The sequence below is a fragment of the Pseudochaenichthys georgianus genome, chromosome 24 (genome assembly GCF_902827115.2).
Source record: "Pseudochaenichthys georgianus chromosome 24, fPseGeo1.2, whole genome shotgun sequence".
Taxonomy (NCBI): domain Eukaryota; kingdom Metazoa; phylum Chordata; class Actinopteri; order Perciformes; family Channichthyidae; genus Pseudochaenichthys; species Pseudochaenichthys georgianus.
The window spans coordinates 25,242,334-25,264,806 of record NC_047526.1 but is presented as its reverse complement, the minus strand read 5'-3'; the positions used below and the strand labels follow the sequence as shown (position 1 = coordinate 25,264,806).

Genomic DNA, 22,473 nt, shown 5'->3' with positions numbered 1-22,473 from the left:
ACAACTTTTATCAAATCAGATTGAGCTGTTTGGAAAATAAATCTTTAAAATAAAGACAATAATCCTATAATTGGTACAACAATAATTGGATTATGGACATGATGAACTTTCCCTTAAGTGGGAAAATAGTGTTTGGATACTGACTCCCTGCTCTCCTCTCCTCTCTCTCGCATGTTCTCATCCCCTGCTGCTGGAAGTAAGATGTCTTTCTTTAGTTGACCTTGCACTATAAATATAGGCAGGATACATGTAGCATCATTTCTGTCCTTCGTGGAACCGTCTTGCATTCCTTTCCTATACGACATGGAGGGTATGGATGCTCAACTGCGCCTATAGGAACGACATAGGGATCTGAACAGCAGCTCACTGGTCTCCTGCTGTGCACCTAGCTGTGCAGGACCCCCGCTCATTCTCCCTGACAGCCGGCACATCCACACAGACCCTACAGCTGCAGGATACTCTGTGGTCTCAAAGACATTGTTCATACTGCCTCGCAGGTTGGTCATCCAGGACTTGTCAAATAAGATCACCACAGTGTATGTGAGCCTGTGTGGGACCATGGGAAGAGGATCGAAGCTAAGCTGTAATGTGTTGACCTGGGTGACTGGAGAGTGTCTCAAACTGCGAGGACAGACGGCATGAAAGGAATGTGCGTGTGCCAGGCAGAGAGCAGAGATAAACCTCAGCATCTCACAGTCGGTGTGAGAAATGTAGCCTGAGCCTTTACTTCCTTTGATGGCTTATTACTGGGGTTATATGCATGGCCCTAATACGTGCTTTTCAATGCACTTCACAATGTATGCCGCCAATTGTTTGTCCTGTGTGCTTAGCGTGTTACACGGAATATGCCAGTCATAGTTGTCCCGAATGCACTAGTGACTGTTTTGCACACCCATCAGGAGCCATTAGTCTTCACAGTGACAGGCCGGCCTTCCACTGAGAGACTCTCCCTGGCGGAGCTTTCTCATCGCCTCAGACAGTGGTCGGGTGTTTTTACTAACAGGCTGAGACACCGTGCCATTCGTGCGGGGCATTAACTGCTGGCTTTACAGCAAATGTATGTTCTTACAAAAGAGTAAAGCAAGTCACCCACAATTTCACACGGCTTCTTATGTTCCTCCCCGGGTGAACAGGTGAGCGGATTAAAGGTCATGTGGATAGATGTATCGGCAGGTGTTGTACAAATGTCTAATGATTTCTCCTTCCTGTCCGCAGACGGATGCAGCGCTGATGTACGACGCGGTGCACGTGGTGGCGGTGGCGGTGCAGCAGTCGCAGCAGATCACGGTCAGCTCTCTGCAGTGTAACCGCCACAAGCCGTGGCGCTTCGGGGGGCGTTTCATCAATCTCATCAAAGAGGTACACGGCCAACAGAGCTATCAGTGTGCTCCCTGTCTTCACCTCTGACCTGTGGAATCGGCTGAACACAACATGTTATATTGATCAGTGCAATCACATGTTCGCAGCATCCTCTGTGAATTACTGGAGCAGCTTCTGGGAACTGAGCTGCACATGTCGCATTGTTGTCTGTGCTTTTGTTGTAAATCATGTGAAAACGCAACACATTTGCTGCTCAATTTGAACACTCACATGTGATCTAAAGCCTTATCCACAGCAACTCCATCCCTGTATCCCACTTTCTCTCCGCTCATCACTCCACCCGTGTTTCTATCAAAGCCTCTGTGTGTCTCCTTAACTGTAGTTGGGGTCAGCCATTTGCTTTGTTCTCCAAAGCTCTTTCATTCTGTGGATGGTATCATTGCAGGTAATTTTCCGAATGAGCCATTGTATTAACGGGCGCCTCCCCCCCCCTGTGTTTCCTATCACTCGCCATGCCCGTCTGTTCCTCCAATGGCTTTGAAGTGAAACTTCAAGCACAATGAACCACATGCATAGCGAACTCTTACCTGTCAAACCTGCTGCTATTCTGGATGCTTTACTATTTCTTGTTATTTTGTTGAGATAGACAGACAGTGAGGGAAGAGCCAGACAAAATTAATAATTGGGACAGAAAAAGTGTTTCCGATTAGCTGTTGTGAAAGACGATATCTTAAAGTTAATGGAACCAGTGTGCTGGGAATTTAGATGATTATGCTGTGTGCTTCTGTCTGCAGGCTCACTGGGACGGGTTGACAGGACGTGTTCTCTTCAACAAGACCAATGGACTGAGGACAGATTTCGACCTGGATGTCGTCAGTCTGAAGGAGGAGGGGCTGGAAAAGGTGTGTGACACATGGGTGCAGTTGATGATGTATGACTTTTGAGTTTAAAGAAAGTGTGTGTCAGGATGCTTTGAAATGTTCTTGCAGACAGTGAGATAAACTTGATGCTGAATTGTTTCACAGATTGGAACATGGGATCCTCCCAGCGGTCTGAATATGACAGAGTCTCACAGAAGCAAGACGTCCAACATCACAGACTCTCTGGCTAACAAGTCCCTGCGTGTTTCCACCATACTGGTACACACAGACAAACAATAACACACACAGTTGTCAAATACACACAGAAAGAAACGACCGCTAAATGTGTTTTCCCTGCACAGGAGGAGCCATATGTGATGTTTAAAAAGTCGGACAAGCCTCTGTATGGGAACGACCGTTTTGAAGGCTACTGTATTGACCTGCTGAGGGAGCTCTCTGCCATCCTGGGCTTTCGCTATGAGGTGCGATTAGTGGAAGATGGGAAGTACGGCGCGCTGGATGAAAGCACCGGCCAATGGAACGGCATGGTGCGAGAGCTAATAGACCATGTAAGTCAACTATCAACGGGGCTGCGCATTGTAATATGCTGAAAATACCCGGGGGAAAAGGAACAAGTAGAAATGGCAGTAAACTGCTCCTAGTACTAGACTTCTGGTACGAGGATGGGTTAAATGCAGAGGCCAAATGTCACTGTGTTTCTGTGTGCTCTGCATGCGTGACCATTAAAGAGGGGTTTCATCCCGCCGATTCTATTCTATAAATCACCGAAAGCAAAAATGTTCTGGCCAGTGGGTTCACTAATAACCTCCAATCCAATGCCCAATCGATGGCTGAGATGTTAATTGCATTGCTTTGAATCATTTGAATGTTGCTACTTCAACCCTAAATGACTGTTTGTTAAAAGTCTTAAGCAGCAGAAAAGGAAAGGCCTAAAATATCTCAAACATTTTGCAGAAAATCTGACAAAGAAAAAAAACTGTAAAAACCGCCACTGTTGGAGGGGTTATGTTAAAATATTCCAAGTCAGAAAAAGGCTAATCTTCTGTTTCACAGATTACTGTACTTGTCCCTGATTTATCTAATCCCAAAATGGTCTCTTTAGTGACTCATCCTCGACACCACATGAGAAGGATTGGAAACGTTACCTGTCATTTCCAGAATAAACTCAACCTCCTACCTGCTAATCCCTCTGAACTACTGACCCCAGCAATTTCCCCTCCTCCATCATGACTCTTCCTCCTGTACATATTGAACAGAACAGCTGTTGACAGAAATCAGATCGTAATGCGATTGCTTGTCTTTTATTGTGAGACTCAAACACCCACCGCTTTTATCACGTTGCAGAAATCAGACCTGGCGGTGGCTCCTCTGGCCATCACCTACGTCCGGGAGAAGGTCATCGACTTCTCCAAGCCCTACATGACGCTGGGGATAAGTATCCTGTACCGCAAACCCAACGGCACCAACCCCGGGGTCTTCTCCTTCCTCAACCCCCTCTCACCTGATATCTGGATGTATATTCTGCTGGCTTGCTTGGGTGTCAGTTGTGTGCTGTTTGTCATAGCCAGGTAACATGTCAAGCCCTTCTTTCCCTTCCTTCCTCCACGTACCTCTTCTGTTTCCCTACTTTCACTTTTACACAGACTCCCTCTGTACCTAAAAGGGGGGAATAGTACACAGAAAATCATTATGCTTCGACTGGTGGCAAAGTACTGCCGTAAATGTCTCTTTTTTTCTCAGACTACTTCAGTGATGTAGCTATAGTCTACAACATAAGAATATTAAATCAAAATACATTGCTCCAACAGATCTTCCCAGTGTTCTTCCATGATTGCTTATATTTTTCACTTCAACTGTAGCTTTTAAATGATTTATTTTTGTCAGAGTAGGACTTTTAAAGCCTTAAAATACAACTGGAAGTGTAGACTGTTTTACAGAAAGAAGCGCAGCGCCTGCCAGAACAACAAATCTCCGACTTTTACAACCTCCCACGAGCACTTTAACCAACCACCCAGAAAAGTTCACATAACAAACGTTTTAGCGTCATTGTCATGCATTGATAAAGTAGCTTTAATGAAAAGAATAAAAAAGGTAATAAAAAAGGATTAACGTTATCTCGGATTTCATTACTCGCTGTACTTTTCAGTTAATGAGCTAAACAAGGAAAAACACTGGTGTAGTCATTAAAATCAGCTGACTGCTAACACTGTTTCAGGCATCTTTGCACACGCATCAGCAGCTGTAAAACCAGCTACCCGTTGTATATCTTTTAAGCTGCTGTAAGGAATGTACAATTCTTACAAATATCTTCAAACCCTCTGAAACCCTCAATGCATGATCGAAAAATGTGTGTTAACCCCAGGGCTCCTCTTCCTCTGCTTTCATCCCGAGAGGTTTGGGTTTAATGCACATTTCATCAAATGTTACCGGCACAATGATCACATGAGAGGAAAGCGGCAACTGTCACCTAAGTTTGTTCAGAATATGCAAATTATATCCGTAGCCCTTTGTTTCCACGGTTGGTCAGGGTAAGTGATTAGCATGCAATTATATTAATATGCTTTCAGTTGTAATGAAATGGCCTCGGTACTTTTATTAAATTATAATTCTCTTGTCTGCATGCAAGCATTGGGCACATTTTTTTGCACACCAATAAATAGTGCTTGTCCTCACACTTTGTGACCAAAGTTATTCAGCAAAGTTCAAATCTGAAGCGCAGTGTTTTTCTCCTTCAGTTAGCTGAGCTGGTTCTCTCATAATTGTAGTATTGATTGCATGGCCTCCGATTGATTGGTCAATCCCCAAAATGCACAGTATATTATTTTTCTTTAATCCCCTGCACATAGAGTGAGTGATTCCCATACACACACCTTTTTCTCACTAAAGAAGCATTTCATTTCAAGCTCCAGAGTAATACATTTCACTCAGTGGTTTCTTTCAGCTCTGTTTGTGGTTGGATTGATTTCTCTCTTTATTAACAAAGAAATGGTATTCACTCAGATTGCAAAAACCTCTTTCCGGTGCAGATCCGCCTGCCAAAAGATTGTATAATTTAAATTCCATTATGAAATGTTTACATGTAATTACAGGATGTCGCAGTTTGGCAGTCCAACTCCCGGAAGCCTATGATTTGAACACCCCCCCCCAACACAAGCCTCTTCATTTGGCCTGAAAGAAGAAAGGCAGCAGATCTATAATGCCAGCCAGAGTAATTGAATCCAACAGACAGTTAATGGAAGGAGCGTGTTTTGTTATTGTGGCCGGGGACAGATGAAGGAGAAGAGGGACGGGAGAATCCTTTTAGAATTCTGCGTGCTACACAACATGTCCCTTGTGCTCGGTGTGAGGAGGTGACCTTACGTCCACATGTTCCTCGTCCCCTTCTTCCTGGTGATCGGTGTGCAAAACACGGCCCGCAGGAATACGGGCCGCCTGCAGGCAAAGGTCACGCAGAGGAGCCTCCAGAATACACATGTAGTATACACTGATAGGGACAATCCAATCAAGAATAGATGTACACAGATTTACCTCACCTATGGCACATATGGGATGTTACCCACAAACGGCCTCAGGCTGCAGCTTACCATAATGTGTAACAGAGACATAAATAAATCCTCATGGAAAACATTTTGACTTTGAGATGGATTCGATTGAGCAAATGCAAATACGCAGTTGCTACCACGGACACATGCACACCCACACAGCCATAAAGGCACATGCGCAAACGTCCATGTGCCAGAGGCTTGATGCACACAGCCATAAAGCCTTACACGAACACATGCGAGCGCACACACTGCACCCCGCTCCACAAGGCCATTGTGCCGCCTCTGTTGCCCGTGGTACCAAGGAGACCGGGCTCATTGACATTCCAGCAAATTCCCACATCCTGATGGAGTTGACAGGAAGAATTATGGTGTGTCATCACAACCGCGTCCATGTACATGACTCTCAAGGGGACGGCTTTGAAAATCGTTGTAAAGGAGGGGAAATCTGACAGAAATGAGGCCACTTTCATGATTCTTGTAAAAGAAAAAGGCTGTTAATTAGGCTGCTGCAGCAACAAGGAGGGGTGGAATGACATCTGTATGCAGATCTACAGCAATCATGTCGTCTCTGTGGCAAATAGCGCTGCCATATAACATTTCGTTTGGTAATGTGAAATGCTGCTCTGTGAACACGGTATATATTTACAGCATATATGTCCCTGTGCGTCTGAAAAAGCTGCAGCTGACAAATTGCATCACATTTCAACGCAGTGAGAACCTTTAAGACTCTTCCCCGGGCTTATTAGCATGCGGCTTGGTGGGGGGGGAAGCTGCTAAACAGCCCTTACCTGATGGGTCCCTCAAATCTGCATAAGCAATGTTCCCGCTATCACCCACTTCAGCACAAACTCAATCAGCTCCTGATGCTTAACACTAACCCAATCACCCTGTACTAATGCCATGCCACTTTTGCTTAGGATAATAAATGAGAAATGTCCACAACTGACCTGAAGACGCTGACAATCAGCCAAGGCAGGCAGCAGCGGGAGGACAGGGGGTGAAAGGGGGATTCACTATGCCACTATGCCATCCCCTATGCCTTGCATAGGGGATGCAAGGCAATCGGGGGAAATGAGGTGTCGGTTGTGAGGGTGGGAAGGAGCAGGATGGAAAATGAGAGATGAAACTGTGTGGAAGAAGAGGAAAGGCAGCGAGGAGAACAGAGAAGGTTGGAGGGGGGGGGGGGATGTGGCATTCGGAGAGTAACGTTGATTGCAGTTGCTGGGTGTAACACGTAAAGGCTCCTGAGTCAGTGAATCCTAATGAGCTCCAAAATCATCCCGCACTGGGACATTATCTCCGGTGACAGTGTTATTCCAGCCGATTGATCTGTTCTCACAATAAACTGATGGCATTTGAATATGCCGATACGCTGATCTCGGCGAAAGAAAGAATGATTTGCTTTGGTCTCTGCAGAAGCTCCGACCCTGAGGCCGCAACACAACATTCCCACACGTTGACTTTGTTCTCGCTCACAATATTATAAAATGTATGTGCCGTTTACTCTGCAGCGGGGAACACACTGTTCTTTGCTTTCTGCTGACATGTCTCTCTTTGTGCTTTCTCCTTTTGTAGGTTTAGCCCATACGAGTGGTACAACCCGCATCCATGCAACCCAGACTCGGATGTAGTGGAAAACAATTTTACGCTGCTCAATAGTTTCTGGTTTGGAGTTGGGGCTCTCATGCAGCAAGGTAGTTGCCTCAGCCTGTGGCTGCTGTTGCTCTGTGGAGCTGGAGCTCTTTATATCCCACTGTCTCTGAGGGTTGGCTTGTTTTGTTTGCCGGCGGCAACAGAGAGAGATCGCTGGGGGTCCACTGCTGGGAAGACAGGACTAAGAAGAAATGTGCATTTAATGTTTATTTAATTTAATCAATTTAGGAACACATTAAATAGAAGAGAGTGTGTATGATGATGATGTGTATATGAGAGGGATATATTTGAATACCACTTGAGACAATTGAATATCCTTTGACTTAAGACCCTTAATCAAAGATTACAGTTTGTATATCTATTTTGTCATCAACAGCAGGTCTACTGAGATGTATCCCATACATATACAGTCTATTAATATGCTCCTTATCATAGTAATGCTAGTAACACAATACCCAGGGTCATCTCCTCTTGCCCTCGGCACATCAGCACCCAGAGATCAGTGGGGTGTGGAGTCAGGATGTGAGGTTACCTTGGGTACATGACTCTCTGGCCCAAACAGCCTGTCTCTTCTCCACGCTGTTCTGAAACATCCATATAAATGTGTTTGATTTGAAGGGATTGATTTATGCAAACACCTTCTTCTCAGGAGACTTTTTAAGTAGTGTTTTTCCCGCATTATTTAAAGCACTTGCTCGTGACTGCTACTTGATAATTGTGCTTGTTTGAAATCTAACAATCATCCTGTTCCGAGAGCTCTCACAAGTGATTTATCTTGAAGCGCGTGGTGCGTCTGCCTGAGCTGAAGCACTTGAAGAGAGCACTTGAAACAAGTTTGACTGTTTTCAAAGAAACTAATCTTGTCTTGTTTTTAACATTTAAAAATAAACACTGCCACCTCCCTCACACCAGGCTCAGAGCTCATGCCCAAGGCGCTGTCGACTCGAATAGTGGGAGGCATCTGGTGGTTCTTCACTCTCATCATCATTTCCTCCTATACGGCCAACCTGGCTGCCTTCCTCACGGTGGAGAGGATGGAGTCGCCCATAGACTCTGCCGATGACCTGGCCAAACAAACTAAGATCCTGTACGGGGTGACGGAGGATGGCGCCACCATGACTTTCTTCAAGGTAGTTCTGAATGTTTACAGGCTGGCTTCATGAGAAATGTTCCTTTCTCCCTAATTAAAATGAATCCTTTAGATTGTAAACACCTGTTTACTTGTTACGGCAAGTGCTACTTAATATTTGAGCAAACACCATTTTAGCAGCTAGATTGTTGGAAATACATGACCATCTGTTTACTACGCAGCTTATGTTATTTTAATGAAGACGTCAGTCAATAATAATTGCATTAGTGGTATTTAATACAGCTCTGATGTCATGTAATGAGAGTGATCCACAAACAGTGAGGCTGGTATCTTCTAATGATTCAAACATAAAAGCTAGATTATAAACACGCATTGGACTACACCAGTAATAATGAAAGTTATTATTTAAAGACATATTTACAAAATCGGTTGCTAAAAAATAACAAAACCCAAAGCAGAGGTTTCTAAAGACCCCTTACGAGATAGACTATGGTACATATCCAATTGTTTAACACTTTTATTGTCATAGTTATGTGAAAGAACAATACAACAAAAAGGTACTAGAATTATATGAGACACGTATTAAACATTGTTGCAGATACTAAGAGTTTTAGATACTGTATGTTAGATTTGAACGTAATCGATGAATAACTAGATTTAGAAATGTAAAAAATATGCGTTGCAATATAAAGCCTCTTATAAAATGAAAATATATCGTTATTATCAAGACGTATAGTAATTATATCATTATAATTGAAAACAATGTATCTAAAAACATTGAGAAAAATATATATTATCAAAATCTAGTATATTTTTGGAAAACATAGGGTGCGAAACTTTAACGCAAATGTAAAATCATTTAAATATTTTATTTATCATACAAGTGAGGTCTTAATTGCAATGATATTCAATAATAGCCTGCATAGTTAAAGGTTACACTCTGCAACAAATGACCATAGCACTGGGTAGAGTTGGCCACCACCTCATTCCACTTCTTTCCTCTGGTATCTTGTAGAAAACTAAAATCTCCACCTACGACAAGATGTGGGAGTTCATGAACAGCAGGAGGCAGACTGTGATGGTTAAGACGATGGAAGAGGGAATCCAGCGCGTCCTGACCTCCGACTACGCCTTCCTCATGGAGTCCACCACCATCGAGTTTGTCACCCAGCGCAACTGCAACCTCACACAGATCGGAGGCCTCATCGACTCCAAAGCGTACGGAGTGGGAACACCTATGGGTACATTTCCTTGAACGTCTTTATGCCTCTGTGCTGCCTGTGTGTGATTGAAAACATTGAGGTCGGAGAGAGATACTGCAGATACTATGTGACAGATAAAGGTATATAGTGTGGATGATTGATAAGCTCTGAGAACGAAAAGGTTGACCTTTTATTGATGGGGTCTCGGGAGTAATAGTTCAGCAGTGGGAGATGTTTCTCTTAATGAAAAGCGAATGGCTGAAGAGGTTGAATTTATGGATACGGTTCAAATGTGCCCAGGGCCAGGAAAACCAGCCGGGGTTCGAGCTCTGCCTCAGCAAGGGGGATTTTTGCAAAATAATTGTAATCATGTGTTTTGGAGCCTACTTAGCAGTCGTATAAGGCAGCGAGGGCAAGACTTAAAAACAATCAGGGAATTTAGTGCAGTTCGCTGTGACTTCAACATTTGACTTTCGTCTGAGGATTAAATTCCAACAGCAAAGCACTTCAGAGAGTTTAAAACAAGCACTAAGACTTTTTCCTCTTCCTTATTCGACCTAGCTCCTGTCAGAAAAATTGCATTCTGACATTTAAAAGCGCCATTATCCTACGATGATACAGAGAAACTAAACACTGTTTTTCAATTCCTGCGGTATATTAACAGTTTTGTTGCATATAAGCAACCTTTAACCTTTTTTAGGGTTAATATTGTGCGTTTTACAACTCTGACTCCAGAGTACCCTAGCAGAAAGCTGGTGATAGTTCCAATCCTCTTGTTACAGAGGTGATGGCGGTCATGACGAGGCCACGGAGAGCACTGCAACCAGCTGTAATAGCCACATATATCATCAGTGATATGAAGGCCATCAAAATATGGCGGATTAATTCTGGCCATCCACATCTGGACCCAGCTCCCGCTGATGAGTATGGGGCAGTTATAGATCTGCAGGGATGCCATGATTGCCATGGCTGTAACAAAGCTGAGGTGGTTCTCTGAAATATAGTCCCACTGTGGCCCCATAAGTGCATGAGTACTTACACTGATGCCCTTGACATGGACACATAGACCTCGAATGTGGATCAGCCCCATTTCCATTCATGTGGTGATATAGTGTATACGACTGCAGAATATACCCCAAATCGCTCGAATTCAGCGATAAGTGGTTCAGTATTTGAATGCATAAAAAATAATGATTAAAGACGTCCGCTTTCAAAGTCGTTACTGCCGTCTAACTCATTTCAATCTCTAATTCAGATGTTCATTGCTCAATATTTCGAAAATAAACTTCATCACAGCCTCTTATATGTTTCTTCTCTAAAAGGTCTTGAGATGGTTAATTGCTTAATTTATCTTAAGTGAGTTCCCTTTTCATGCCACAGCCCTCTTGATAGAAGAAGAACATTTCATCTTTTGAAATGGCTCCTTGTTTTCCTGACACAATTAAGTCCTCAGCCTTCATGGTAACCTCTAGCCTCTAACGTTGGGCCCAACCCAGTCTCATAAAAAAAGTTAAAAACGTGTAATAACTACGTTGGTCCACAACGTAGGACGTAGTATTTCTACAAAAACGCCTCTGAAATTGTAGGATCCCTACGTTTTTTTTCACCATTCATTCCAATGGCTGGCGTCTATGTCACGTGATCTTCAAATGTATCCCTGCAGAAACAAAAAACATGGCCGACATTCGTTTTATTCTCGGTGGAAAATGCCTATTTTAAGATTAGTTTGGCGATTAAAATGCCTTTTTATGTCATTTGATGCGAGAAATATGAGTTGTTATTTCAGAATATGTGTGCAGTGGATGTACATGATCTTTAGTTTGCTAGTTATTACGAAGATTACAACGTTTTCATTGTTACCAAGGTGGTTGCTAGGGACGCTGCTATCATTATTATTTCTGTTATGTTGTGTAACTGTTTAATGGTGTTATCTTTATTGCTACCCCCTTCCCCGTCAATGTATAGTGTTGGTCCACAGCGCAAACGTATTAGTTTAACAAAATCCGCATCTAAAATTGTAGCATAGTGTGGTGCCGAGAGATGGGAGTCGGAGGCGGGGTATCAAAGGTACAAGCTAGACTTTTATTTAGCATCTCAAAACACATGTAAACAGCTTCATGCCCGGGAAGCGAAGACCGGCGGAGACAGGAAGTCCGGCTCACTAAAATGTCCGTGCAGAACAATACCCTAACCCATAGATCCGTGGGTGAATAATGTCAATCACCACAATAGATACGTTATTTTCCCCTGTGCAATTCTCAATTTACTCAAAAATAACACATAATTATCCTTGTGTTTATTTATTTGTTTGATTAATAAACACAAGTTGGAGTCCGTCAGGACCGAGGGTCGGAGCAGCTCATTTGCTTTACAGAATATTACACCCGGAAGTAAGTATTCTCTCCGCTTCGCTTGATAAACCCCGTGATAGTCCTCAAGCTCTGTGATTGGAGAGTGTGCTGAGCCTCGAACAGCACTTGAAATGGGATGGAACCACGGCAGACTGTCCAAAACTGGATTTGAACGGGTCCACCGCGTCCCATTTAGTATAATCACAGAAATTCTGTGTTTTATATTTAATAATTCTGTGTTCTTTATTTATTGATTGTTCAATACCTGACAAGGCCAGAGATGAAAAACTTGGGTCACAGGTTCCTCAACAGTGCATCACAAGACATCTTTCAATATCTGTGTACCTCCACCATTAAATTGTCATATTCTGCACATTTCTTATACTATCTACATAGATCTTATAAGAGTATAATACATATGTATAATATCAGTTAAAATAAGTGCTTCAACATAGTTAACATTCCTGGAGGTATACACAAAGTTTTTCATTCAGTGTAGAACTACACCACAGTTGTGTAGGCCTATATGATATGTCAATAAACCTTAGAAAATCTTGAAATCTTGAAAGGGATGTGCAAAATAGTGATTATATACAGTCTTTAATTAACAATTAGTAGAGAATAACGAGTAATGAACATACTTTATAGGGATTTTATTAATATCTAATAATAAAAATAATGAAATTCAATAACATGCTTTAACCACTAGGTGTCCCTTTATATCAGCTGTGCACCTTTATGGTGTAAATACAGCCTATCTACCAATTGGATCAAATATAAAAGTCAGCCGAATTAGTGTTGATACTGCAAGGAGACGTATTGTGTGAAAAGAAATGTAAGATGTTGTTTAATGTCTGATATATTTATGATCCACGTCACGTTTTCAGTTCCTCATGTTTGTCTAGAAGTCTTCTCATCAGGGCTCTATAAATACAGAACTACGGCAGATATGTAATATTTAATGCAGCCGAACCGTGTATTACAATGCCGTTATGTGATGACTTTCAAAGAGAAAAGCAAGCACACTCGGAATAAAGTGTTTTCGGTCTGTTTCCGGTATTTGTTAATGACGATGTGCTGTGAGATGTGAGACTGGAATTGCACAGGGGAAAATAACGTATCTTTAGATGCGGATTTTGTTCAACTAATACGTTTGCGCTGTGGAACAACACTATACTTTGACGGGGAATGGGGTAGCAATAAAGATAACACCATTAAACAGTTACACAACATAACAGAAATAATATTGATAGCAGCGTCCCTAGCAACCACCTTGGTAACAATGAAAACGTTGTATAGACACCATTTCCTGAAGTAATCTTCGTAATAACTAGCAAACTAAAGATCATGTGCATCAACTGCACACATAATCTGAAATAACAACTCATATTTCTCACATCAAATGACATCAAAACGCATTTTAATGGCCAAAGTAACTTTAAATAGGCATTTTACACCGAGAATAAAACGAAGTTCGGCCATGTTTTTTTTTTCTGCAGGGAGAAATTTGAAGATCACGTGACATTGGAATGAATGGTGAAAAAAAACGTAGGGATCCTACAATTTCAAAGACGTTTTTGTAGAAATACTACGTCCTACGTTGTGGACCAACGTAGTTATTACACGTTTTTTTGTGAGACTGGGTTGTTGGGCCTGCTAAACACTGTTCAGGGGCTCATTCCCTGTAGGGCTGTAACAGCTATAAACCAGAGCCAGCCGTAAAATACGTCTTAACCTCTTACTGCTTTACGGTTTTCACACGTACTCTTCCTAAAACCCAAATGCGTCATCAACGGCTATCGACTTAAACTGTGATCACATTATTACTTGAGGCCAGACAGTGTGGGAGTGATGGATGTGTCCTCTGGTGTTGAACATCTGTCAGGTAGTTGTGTATGCACAGTGTGTCAAGCACCAAGCTTTTCCATTTGCCCGGGCGCCGCTCTCCATATCCTCCTCTCTAAGGACTCATCCTATTAGCATTTATCCAAGGCCTGCTTCGTTAGGCCATCATTAATCATTTGAAATATGAGGGGAGCAAGAATCAGGGGACTCGGATACTTGATATATTTCTCATCTTCGAGTGAAGCAAGCATATGCTTTTCACATGGATATACACGGAGAGCAGTACATACATGCACAGAATTTATGTAACGTGTATGTGCCTTTATACACTCGTGAGCCCATCACAGTTTGTGTCACAAAGATGGACTATTTATGATCAAAGCAGTAAACACTGATGTGCCTTTTAAAACTCAGCGATACTTTGTGTAATTTTCAGTTTTTGTATTTATGTCCCCTTTGTTGGTCTAACTACGCAGAGAGGTGGAGATGAAAGGATGATGTATGGCAATAGATAAATGATGGATGAGACGGAAAGGGAATCATTTAAGGGGCTGACAGGCAAAACTGTAGGGGAGCAACAGACAAAGCGATGCTACCTGCTACCTGGGGCCATATTTAGTTCATTCCCCCTCGAGGTTCTCCACAAAATGTTTGTACAATTACTTCTATTATGTCGGGATTATAAAAATGTAACATTTTGACACTGTTTCATCTCTTTTAAGTCTCTCCGAATAAGCAAATGGAAATGTACAAACAGGCTTCATTATGCATGAGCTCTGTAATCATATAAATACAGTAACAAGCTTTTAAACCAGTTTATAAATGAAACATTAACGCCCACATTATGTATTAATCTTCCCTGACCTGGTTTGAGTGTGTGCGCTGCGCCTCGCTCGGCCGTGTGTTTTCTCACACACGCTGTGGATGGCGGAGGAACACGACCCCACTCGGGTACTCTGCAGCGATTACTCCTCCTTTGATCCAGCCCCCGCTGCGCCTCAATGCCATGTCGCTAATTCGGGCGCCTTCCCGCTATCTGTGGATTTGGGTTCTTTTACTCATCATGACATTAACAGAGCAACCCTATCTCACATATACACATTTAATCCCGAACACATATGCACCCCTGTAATGTAGACTCCACTCTGTTTTCCCTCTTCATATGCACCATTTATGACATCAGAAAGTGTGTGCAAACTGCAGCTACTTCGTCCAAATCAACAGCAGCTTTGCTCCACAAAGCCAAGTCTTTGTTGCCAACTCCCTGTGTATTATAATTCACACTCTGCAGAGAGGAGTGAGCATTTTGGAATCACTCTATGAATGTAGGGATTAGTGGGATTTGAAGACAAAAAAACTCCCGTTTAGCAGCCGAACAATGACAGGACAGGTTATATGATCGCATGCATGTTGCATACACCCACCACTGCTAGTTAAATACATACACTTAACAATAACTTTGATTTGATCATATCCTGTTATTATCCATGCTCACTAATCTCATGTTGTCTCCTCGCAGGCTCTCCCTACAGAGACAAGATCACGATAGCTATTCTGCAGCTGCAGGAGGAAGGGAAGCTGCACATGATGAAGGAGAAGTGGTGGAGAGGGAACGGCTGTCCCGAGGAGGAGAGCAAGGAGGCCAGCGCTCTCGGGGTGCAGAACATCGGAGGGATCTTCATCGTGCTGGCTGCAGGACTGGTGCTGTCCGTGTTTGTGGCCGTAGGGGAGGTGCTGTACAAGTCCAATCAGAACGCCCAGCTGGAGAAGGTACTGCACTCCTTTTATATCCAGTGTTAAGAACAAAATGGTTTTGACACATTTTCTCTGCCTTTAAGATTTCTTGTTTCTAAGTCAGAATAACATTCACCATTTCAAAAAGAATCACAATTCAAAGGTTTTATTGTCATATGCACAAAGCTACAGTGTAGAAATGGCAATGACATTCTTCTGACCTGAGCTCCTCCAACAATGCAACATATGTAATAAAATACAAAAATACAAAATAAAATGTCCATAGAATATAGGATATACAAGAACATGACCATGTTCAAAGGTAAACAAACTATAAATGTAAGAAATCAATAAAACCATCCACTACAACACAACATACATATTCAATAGTGTTTTTTTAGTTTGCATGTGTTTTCCTTTTTGCAGATTTGGGAATATGTTAAGGATGAAACAATACTCATATGCACACAGGAGGCATGTGAGTCATTGGTCGCTGTCATTATGACTCCTGTTCATAGAGGCTGGGGTTGTAGCCAAATGTTGCACGGCTTTCCTGGATTTAGAACGTTTACTTGCTCCTGTACAAGAGGGATAACAATCAATGACATAATTAAGTACTTTAAAGATTTCAACTTAGCTAGTGTACTAACTTATTTGTCTACATAATATTATCCTCCGCTGAAATAAACGATGGATGGAATGCATTTTGTCTTGTATTTCTTAATTGCCATTCAATCAGGATGGCATCTCTGCACAGGCAGTTTCGAAGAGAGTAGCCATTAAAGTGACAAATTACTTGCACATGGGAGTTTGTTTATAATACATTTGAACTTATCCTCTGATCTCGAGTGAAAACTAAGACATTCACCATGCATACAGCATTTTGCAGCCTTTTTCTTCCCCCCCCCCTCTGGTTATGTTTCTTTCCAGCAAGAGACCTAATACATTTCAGACTGTTCTCTCTGTGCTCTATTTTAGTACTGAGTGCACATGATTCATCACACAGTGTGGAGCATGTATTTTAGTGCTCTTTAACTCTCTCAATGATGTTTCCAGATAATTGTGAAAGTCCTTTTGATAGCGTGTTTTAATTATTTACATGTACAGAATTAGCTCAGCGCAGCAGCCTGTTACTTTATTGCAACAGTAATTAGTTTCAGGCTTTTTTGTTCACGCTCTGCATATGTTTCAGAGCTCATCTCGGCTATCATTAATCAAGTGCCGCAAGACTGGGTCACAATATTCAGATCATTTGCAAATGCCACAATCTCTAGCCTGCCAAGGTGCTAGTAATTTACATGCCCACAACAAAGCTCCCCGTCTCTATTTCTCGCTCCTCCACCCTAACATCACCAGCCTTTTTACCCCCTTCACTCTCCTTCATTTCTCCTCTATTGTAATCCATATCGCTCTTTTTCTCCAACCCTTTGTTCCCCTTTCTGCTGTAATCACTCATCTTCCCGCGTATACAAAATATCTCATCCATGCGGCAGAAAAAATTAGAGAAAACAAAAAAATACCTGTTGCAAAAGCCACCTACAGATATCCATCTCACGCACCTACGCACATACACAAACAGAAAAATAATAGCTCTCTGCTCTCCCTTTTCTTTCAAATCTCCTCTCCTCCTACCCTCCAAGAATTTAAATTAGATTTAGTATAATCAGAGGGAATGTATGTGAATTTGTCTTGGCAATGTTGATGCAAAGGCATATTGACATTTTATAGGATTTCACACTACATACATAATGCAGCAACAAAAAGAGGCTCATTTTGTACTGATGTTACACAACACATGTCACTCTGTGAGGGGGTGATTGATGTTTTAAAAGAAGGTCAAACATATTTTTGTATTTAATCTTCTAAGGTAGATATGTTTTCCTTTTTTCAATATCTTTTCATTTTCTACTTGCACTCCAAACATTGCAAGTGTTTTTCTTTACTTCCTGGCAGGGTGCAAACGGCTCTAAAAAAGCATTTGGACTTTTGTTTGACATTGAAGCAATTTTCAGGAAAATCTGGGACACCTCAGACCTTTTCAAATAAATACAAATCCCAGTATGAGCATTAACAGCTTAACATAAGAGTTCCAGAAATACATAGGCCTACTATATATACGAAACAGATACAGATACATGAACCTAATTTAAAGTTTAAAGATTCACTCTCTTTTTGTCCTGATCCATTTATATAAAATCCTGTCTGAAATTGAGCTGATCAGATTGTGGCCACTTTATGATGACATAACGTGTTTGTGGCTTGTGTAACCATTAGCCAATCACCAACCAATGTAACACCTGCCCCCTTATCACCTGAATCTCCTCCTAGAGCACCATTAGGCGCTTTCTCACCGGAGTACTTTTCCCCGTACTTTTCCCTTTTAGTTCCGATAGTTCCTGGGATTTTGTGTTCACACCGAAAAGAGAACTTTTCCCCCCTTTTTAGTGCCTGCTAGAGATGTGGTACTTTCCTGGGGAGAAAAAAGTTCCAATTTCTGATTGGCTGGGCGAATTGCAAACTATGCCCCGTAAAACTCTGAAAAGTTTTTTGAAGCCGCCATTGTATTTACTGGAATTAGCATTATTATCATTAGCATTAGCCCCGCGCACCAACGGAGAGAGAATAACTTATGGCAACACAAAAATAATTGGAGCGGTGGAGATGAGGAGGTGTCAGCGTTCTGGCGATTTACTCGGAAGGCTTCAGTAGAAGCCGCTGGGAGTCCCAGCAGCTTCTACTGAAGCCGGTCCCCAACTCCGGGGACTTCCTGCCAGGGACTTCGGGTGGCAGTATACGCCGTGAAGTTGTTTGCGGCCTGCCAGTAAACCCAAAGAAGAAGAAGAAGAAGAAGAAGTGAAGTCAGCGGCTTCATTTGCGTAATCTTCCCTCAGGGAACTTATTCCGGTGTGAACGCGATCGGCTCTTAGTTCCATGGGGGTACTGGTGCTGGGAACTAAGTACGGCAAAGTACTTGGTGTGAACCAGATATCTCTCAGAGGGGCGTGGGGAGGGGCTCCTTATTTTCATCTAAAGTAACAGACACAGAATCAGCACTTTTGACACAGGGCTGAAACAGAGGGGTTTATGGGATGCTGCAGTGATCTGATTGGTATTTCGAGCCAAACACTTCAGAGACATGTTTTGTATATATCTGAGACCTATAATGTATTGATGAAAAGCAGTATAATAAGGGACCTTTAAGCCACTATTTTCTAATGGTTGTATTTTGCACATTAGGGATGTATAGCTTGCAGCAGCACGAGGACCAGCATGGCGCCTGCTATAACTCTTCCCCTCTTTCCTGTTGCCTTCTGCAGCGATCATTCTGCAGCGCCATGATGGATGAGCTGCGTTTCTCTCTGAAGTGCCAACGCCGCCTCAAACAGAAGCCTCAGCCGCCCGCCATCGTCAAGACGGAGGAGGTCATTAACATGCACACGTTCAACGACAGGAGACTCCCAGGAAAAGAAACCATGGCATGAACGCTGAGCAGACCCCGAACACACCCCTCGATTAAAACCACGGAGGGGAGACAGGGTCAAAATAACGCTGACTTAACCGCAGACTGAGGTTAGCAGCCAGGACAGGATTCCTTTTGAACCCACTTGCCTATGTAGACGGATGTTTCCTGTGGAAATATAGATGCCTGAGCAGTGTCACCTCACTGTGACGTTCACTTTTTGAAGGGAGCTGGAAAGGAAGGACTTCAAAAAAATATGTAAATTGATAAAGGGATCCAAGCAGTGTGTGGGTCAAAATATAAGTCTGGTCCACACTAGAAGTGGACTTAAATACATTTACATATCAGATACATGCACACACATAGGCACAGACACACACACACACACACACACACACACACACACACACACACACACACACACACACACACACACACACACACACACACTCTCATCTGACACACTTTAAACCTGTGCAGAAGGGGCAACTCTATTGTGACAGTAACACCAGATGTAGTTTTTCTGTTGATGTCAATGCCCTTTTGTCTTACCTCCATGTGTGTTTGACTCCCTTCAGTGGCTTGAGTTTCTTTTAAATGATTTAAACAAACACTAATCTCACACCAACAAAAGGGACCGGTAGTCAGTGCCAAATGGTGTGCGATGAACCAATGTATAAAAGTGATATTTAGTTTGGAATCATCAATGTGGAATACTCATCTTTTTTCTTCTGTAATGCCTTTTTCTCGTGCCAAAGTTCTGCCATTGTGAAGAACTTTTTTTTACCATGCCTATGATTAAGTTCAAAGCCTCTACAAGCAATGTATACTGTCAACGTCCTTATCCATGTCCGTCATTACACGCAGTTTTCACTCTGTATCAGTTGTTGTTTAAAAATGCAGGATTTCTACAAAAATGTTTGTTTTTGTACAAGAACAAGAAGTTTTGTAGTACTTTGTATCATGGTAGCCCCTCCTGTGGACAAAATATGTAGCAGATGCCAACTCAGCCCTCAAATGATGTCAACTGGTGGCTGTGGGGCTTCAAACTCTGCTGTGTAGGGTTCATTTCTCTCATCACTCAGAGATCCAGTCTTTTGTCTGTCGGCATCATGGGGCCAGCTGTACATACTGTCTGGGGACAATGTGCTGGGGTTGGGTGGGTAAGAACAATATAATTATAAACTAAATGGTGTTCAAAGTATAAGGCATTGGCTTATTCTGGAAATTGTAGCTTCTGTTGGTTGACCATGAGTCACCATGAAAGACGTAGTAAAACATGCGTGTGTTGAAGATACACACAGCTACTAAGCTACGATGTTGTCACCAGGCTACATTTCAGCTGTAGTAGACTGCAAGTGGTTTGAAAGTAGGTCTTTTTTAAGACATATTTAGGAAAAGTGCTGCACTGCAAAGAAGAAAGAAAGGAAATCCTCTCTTGATCTTAGAAAAGTATTGAAACTAGGGGATTTAATTGATAAGGAAAAGGTTCCAATAATCCCACAGCACTGACCAATTCAAAAATAAGCAAACAAGGCAGCAAAAAGTATTTCCCTTTGAATTAAAACACTTAACACAAGGTCAATTTAGTCCCACTTCTGGAGCTTTTTAACATATCACGTTATTTTCATTAGCACCTTGTTTTTGCTCAGTTGCCATTTCAACTTTCAATTGTGAACTTCTTAAGACAACATGTTTTAAGTCCTAAAAGTGCTCATATAAAAAGGAATGACGTAATATCCATCATTCAAACTGGGGAACTCTGCTGAGGAAGATCATGTGATATTACCAAAAGCTCCAGGGTAGCTACTAAGTGGCGTAAATGTTTTCTCGACTGCTGTTTCCAAATCCAGGAATGACTTTTGAACCTCAGTGACGGGCGACCTGTGAATGTATGTAACGGTACAACTGCAGTAGATGTGATGTGGGAATATTAAGCAGCTTCGAGGCACTTCCTGTATGTTTCCATAGTAAATGTCTCAACTTGGCTAGCTGCGTCATTTATGTTCCCCAAAGTAGTCTTGAGCGACCCAGGGGTGTTGTTGTTAATGATATCGTGTGGGCGGAGCAGATTGGTTATCCACTAATTGTCTCCAGATTCTCGTCACAAATCACATTTGGCCCCACGACACTTCTTATCTGTTAATTCTGTCCCATGTTGTGAAATGACAAGCATACTTGGTAGGGTTCTTCTTCACTGCCCCTGTCTTCTTACACTATCCTGTTAACCATTTGTTATACCAGGGAAGACAAAAACACACTAGGGCTGACGCTAGTGATGACATCTCTGCTGTACATGAATGAATTTAGTCACGGTTTTATTGAAAACAGCCACATATACACATTATGAGATTTGACGGGGAAGACATAAATCCTGAAGATTGTTGGCGTTACCAGTGTTGCTTGTCATTTTCCACACAGCTAAATCTAGCGGTGCGAGCTGAAGTGATTGACTACCTTGAAACATTTATTAAAAACAACTCCGAAGGCTTGGCTGTCCTATTGAAAAAAGAAAAAAAAGAAATGTGAGCTCATGGAATTTGACTTTGATGCAAAGTTTTACAAATAATGTCATTAAAAATGTCATCATTGTAGTTCTGCTTTTTGATAGTAACTTTTTTTCATATTCTGTGGGTAACAAATGAACTGTAGACAGGAATCTCATTTTCCTAAAGCCATCAAGCACCATGATGAGCATTATGACTTGCATTGTGTTGAAATGTCAAGCGATTCTAATTGATTAAAGGAATACATTAGGTAATTGGTAAGGCGTTAATCAAATCAAGATTGTAAGGATGTCAAGCAGCTTTTCTTCTGACCAACTCACTCTCTACTCGGCTGTGTGCCTGGCTCTCTCTGACCACAGAGTTTTATGAAACACCCTGAGAGCCCAGAAATCCAGATTACTGTGATTCACAATGATACACGGGAGACTGGACAGCCGGGCGAAAAAAGGTCAAGAGCATGTTCCCCGCGTTCTGACTCTGATTCTTCATTGTTTATTGTTATTTCACTCCCACCGGCGGAGGCAGGCGGGCTTTCAGACAGCTCAGGGTTTCTGACACCTGGGAGTAATGATGAAAAGCGTTCCTTCAGCTCGAGCTCTGCAGCCACAACACAAATGGCCACCCTGTCTGCCCTCCAGATGGACAGGGAAGGTCGCAGCATGCGTCAGTGCGTTCAGCGGGCACCGTTTAGTCTGTCACACTTATTTCCATCATATTAAGTTCTCTTCCTTCTTTTCCTAAGTGGTCATTGGGAAGGTATCCTTGGATAACATCTTGTTCATTAGTCAATTAATGGTCGAGATTGCGTTGTGGACTCAAAATTGCTTCCTGAATGTGACTTTGGTTTGTCATACAGATATTATAGTCTAATAGCACCTGCCAAGG

At 42.3% G+C, this 22,473-nt stretch overlaps 1 protein-coding gene across 2 annotated transcripts in view; it reads left to right on the top strand.

Annotated features, from left to right (window-relative positions):
* LOC117439783 (glutamate receptor ionotropic, kainate 2-like) overlaps positions 1 to 21,069 on the top strand; it is a 56,475-nt gene extending 35,406 nt beyond the window's left edge. For both annotated transcript variants that reach the window (XM_034075858.1, XM_034075857.1), the window contains exons 7-16: positions 1,216 to 1,359; positions 2,115 to 2,222; positions 2,346 to 2,459; positions 2,543 to 2,749; positions 3,546 to 3,769; positions 7,322 to 7,440; positions 8,312 to 8,529; positions 9,505 to 9,730; positions 15,407 to 15,657; positions 18,939 to 21,069. In XM_034075858.1, the coding sequence (XP_033931749.1) occupies positions 1,216 to 1,359; positions 2,115 to 2,222; positions 2,346 to 2,459; positions 2,543 to 2,749; positions 3,546 to 3,769; positions 7,322 to 7,440; positions 8,312 to 8,529; positions 9,505 to 9,730; positions 15,407 to 15,657; positions 18,939 to 19,103 (1,776 nt within the window). In that variant the 3' untranslated portion in view covers positions 19,104 to 21,069. The remainder of the gene's footprint in view (positions 1 to 1,215; positions 1,360 to 2,114; positions 2,223 to 2,345; positions 2,460 to 2,542; positions 2,750 to 3,545; positions 3,770 to 7,321; positions 7,441 to 8,311; positions 8,530 to 9,504; positions 9,731 to 15,406; positions 15,658 to 18,938) is intronic.
* The last annotated feature ends 1,404 nt before the right edge of the window (positions 21,070 to 22,473 follow it).